This window comes from Gallinula chloropus (assembly GCF_964237585.1).
Source record: "Gallinula chloropus genome assembly, chromosome: 11".
NCBI classification, from domain to species: Eukaryota; Metazoa; Chordata; class Aves; order Gruiformes; family Rallidae; genus Gallinula; species Gallinula chloropus.
This window is the reverse complement of record NC_140096.1, coordinates 10,256,517-10,260,255: the sequence shown is the minus strand read 5'-3', so window position 1 is coordinate 10,260,255 and position 3,739 is coordinate 10,256,517. Positions and strand designations below refer to the sequence as shown.

Sequence of the window (3,739 nt, the reverse complement as noted above, 5' to 3'; positions counted from 1 at the left end):
AGATTACTGATTTAACAAGTCCTAACTTCACACTATTTCAAGTTACGTTGTTTTTCTCATGTATGTGTCTTACTCTGAAGGATGAATCAGAATTTGTTACAGCTTTAAATATTAAACAGGGGCTGGCAGAATGAGCCACCCAGGAAAAGACATATAATCAACTTTCAGGATGTTTATAGAATCTTATAAAAGGGAATGTGGTGTATGTAATAAATTAATTGCAACCAAGCAAGGATTGCTGTAACTAAGAAGAAAGTGCAGCTAATTTGCTTTTCTTTTGGAGTTACTTTGCAACCCTCTAGTTTAATTAGTTGGCCATACAGCAGAACCCAGTCATCAATTACCTACAAGACCTTGAGTTAAATGGGTGCCCTGACACCACTTGTCTGTACCCAAGGAAGCTCTTCAGTGTGCTGAGTGCTCTGGGGTCCTTCGGCTGTAAGTGTTTCCAGAGGAGAGATCTGCCCTTGGGAGAGCTCTGGGGTTTCAGACCCTTTTTAAGCTGACTCTATAGTCTAACCCTTACCAGAAATAGTCATGTACCATCTCATGGGACATAAGAATCCAGGTGCAGAGGAGCAGTAATGTGCTCTTTACTTCTCTCTAGAGGTGGCATTTAAAACAAATTAAAAGGCAGCTTAATCTGACAAGAATGAATCAGCATTATGAATTAGCCTTTCCTCTTATTCTCCTATCACCAAGCAACTGCTTTGACTCCTTTCAAAATGATTATTTACACTTCAAACCTCTCTGTACCATAAATTCAACGTGCCTGTATCCAGTAAACCCAGGATGTGTACTCTTGCAGTGAAAGAAGGACAAGCCAAAAACTTTTATTATGCCTTTTTAAGCAAACATACATATTATGTGACGTTACTGAGTTAACATATGATGATGTGTCTCCAGAAGGCATGAAATATTGGCAGGTATCTCTAAGAAGAATCAGGTTTTCTATTTCCCAATTGGTTCTGTGGCAGCTGCTGGGGGGGAATAATGCCAAATGTTGGCATTTTCAGATGAAAGCATCTGCTCCGTTCCCCCTTAGCTGGTGTGTAGGTTCTTACCTACCCACAATCTCCAGAGGGAGATCCACTGGGACTTTTACATTTAGTGTTCACCTGTTGCATCTGATGGGACCATCCCAGTGTAAGGGTTTGTCTACCTGTGTGGTTATCCCCCAGCAACGCTTCTTCATTGACACCACGTGTGAACCCACATAATTCTGAAGCAACTATTTCACAGATGGTGTCGATGGGAAGTTAATGGGGGGATAACTCCCTGTGTAAACACCTCACTAGAAATGTGATTCAGATGTTGGGTCTCCTCCATTCGTGATAGCCTGGTCACTTATCTCATCCTGTGGTGCTGGTAGCGCAGTCTTTGTTAGAGGTGTCTCAGTCTTGAAAAGTGAGTCCATTTTTATCTGGGTTTTTATGTTGAAAGACTTCTGGAAGGATTCTGATGTAAAGTAATAGATGAAGGGGTCAAAGCAGCAGTTCATTGTTGCAATGCACAGTGTGATTGGGTACATTGTCCTCGCAAACCTCTCCAAGGAGCAGTTTGCTATCGCTTGGGACCTCACAAGAGCATACAAGAAGAGGATGGAATTGTAAGGCACAAAGCAGACAACAAAGATGGCCACGTGCACGATGATCATCTTCAATACCTTCTCCTTGTTTGTCCCGATCTGAGACAAGGTGGCAGGTTTCCGGAGAGTCCTGAGAACTAGAGAGGAGCACGTGAGGTTCAGTAGCAAAGGAATGATGAACCCCACCACCTCAATAAATATAGTGATCTTGGACAGGTAGGTCTTCCAGATACGTTTGGAAAAACCTTCGAAACAGGTTGTGCTGCTGTTGGAAACGTTGGTGGTGGAGAACAAGGAAGCTGAAATTCCACCGCTGAGGACCAGTATCCAAACACCAGCACAGACTATGGCAGAATTTCTCCTGGTCCTAATGGTGCGAGATCGGAAGGGATAAACGATGGCGAGGAACCGGTCGACGCTGATGCAGGTGAGGAACAGCATGCTCCCGTAGATGTTAGTGAGAAATGCTGTCCCAGAGATCTTGCACAGGCTGTCTCCAAAAGGCCAGTGCCTGTTGAAGTTATAAAAAATCTTAAAAGGCAAAGTGAACACAAAGAGCAGGTCGGAAACTGCCAGGTTTGTCATGAAAATGGCTGTTTCACTTCGCATCTTCATCCGAAAGCAGAAAACAAAGAGGGAGGCACAGTTAGTAATCAGACCAAGGATGAAGACCACGCTGTACACAGCTCCATACAAGTTGTACTTAAAGGAATCATCTGTCAAACAGGTATGATTGTTGCTGTGGTTTCCCATGCCAAGTTTGTGATGTGCTTCCAAAGAATTTCAAAGTCTACTTCAGGGACATCCATAAAATAAGGCAGTGAGCTCTTCCCTTCCTGAAGAAAGGCATTCCAGGAAGGTTGCTTGACACCTTGCTACCACATCTCAGTAGTGGATCCTTTCATCCTAAAGGACAGAGAAAGAGAAGCCATCAGTTCTGCAGCCTGCCATCCCCTAACATGACCATGCAAGAGAACACGTGCTCTTGCTTTTCCAAATGGATGTGAAAACAAGAGCAATAATTAGTTTACAAGAGATTCTGTCTAAATTCTGCTATTATTGGGGTTTTTCAAAGTGGAACACAGCAGTTACTATACCTTTCCTTCCCCCATTGCTCCCTCATCCTCATATTGGAAGGAGAAGGATCATTAATTCCAACTTTCCACTTGGAAAGGTTGGTTTGTTTTTTTTTTAAATCTGAGATGGAATTGGCCCAGTGTGTTTGGAAAGAAATGAAATCATGGACTGCCCAGGTATAGAATCAAACCATCCCAAATGCTCACCTAAGCTTGTAACAAGAGGAGCAGGAAGCTGGAAGTTGCAGTGGTTGAGCTGTGCAGAAATGAAAGGACGATGCTTTCTCAACCTTTCTGATGCAAAAATATCAACCCCCCAAACCAATGTTAGTGCAGTACTGCTCTGCCTGTTTGCTGCTTGGAAATAGGTGCATCCAGACACGTGTGCTTTCACAGTGAACCACAGAGTCATAGACTCACAGACTGGTCTGGGTTAGAAGGGACCCCAAGGATCACAGAGTTCCAACCCCCTGCCACAGGCAGGGCCACCAACCTCCAGCTTGCAGCTTTTGGAAACTCTTCCCTTCCCCCTTGAGAATTCCAGCAGAACCAGTACAGCTTTCAAAAGGACAGTGTTACAAACGTTAAATGCTTTGTTCAAAGGGCACCTCAGAGTTGTACAAACAGCTTCACTGCATTTCTTCTCTTTGCCAAGGAGACAAATTACCTGAAATTTGGGAAACCTCAGAAACCACATTTTTGTCCCAATTCAGCAAGCTTTAGAGAAGCACCGAGTTGAAGTGAGCGTGCTGCTTGCTGGAAATCGGTGCTTTCAGGACTGTTTTGATGTTCTTATTGCTATTCAAAGTATTGTTTTCAGGCCTGTGAGGAGAAGCAGTTAGAAAGTCTTCCTCATTGGAGGGAGGAAGGTTTGTATGTTGCAATGCAGGCAGGGCAGCCTGTAGGTCTTGGAAATGCAGAGCAAAGTTGGATAACTTAGGGAAAGACCTTTGCCTTGTAAAACCCAGAAAACCAAATGCAAAACAAAGTTTGTAATCTTCTTGTAATCTAAGAAACATCTTAGTAGCTACAACAGGGGAGTAATTTCAAGAGATGAAACCCTTGTGAAGAATAG

General features: G+C 43.5%; 1 protein-coding gene across 1 annotated transcript; it reads right to left on the bottom strand.

The window, feature by feature from the left end:
• Nucleotides 1-808: 808 nt before the first annotated feature.
• Nucleotides 809-2,348, bottom strand: LPAR4 (lysophosphatidic acid receptor 4). Its single transcript, XM_084269314.1, has one exon. The coding sequence runs from the start codon at nucleotides 2,339-2,341 to the stop codon at nucleotides 1,295-1,297; it is 1,047 nt and encodes a 348-aa protein (XP_084125440.1). The 5' UTR covers nucleotides 2,342-2,348; the 3' UTR covers nucleotides 809-1,294.
• Nucleotides 2,349-3,739: the final 1,391 nt, after the last annotated feature.

Bases quoted from the DNA above. Each gene is read 5' to 3' on its own strand.
- LPAR4 (XM_084269314.1), bottom strand. From the start codon at position 2,341: ATGGGAAACCACAGCAACAATCATACCTGTTTGACAGATGATTCCTTT.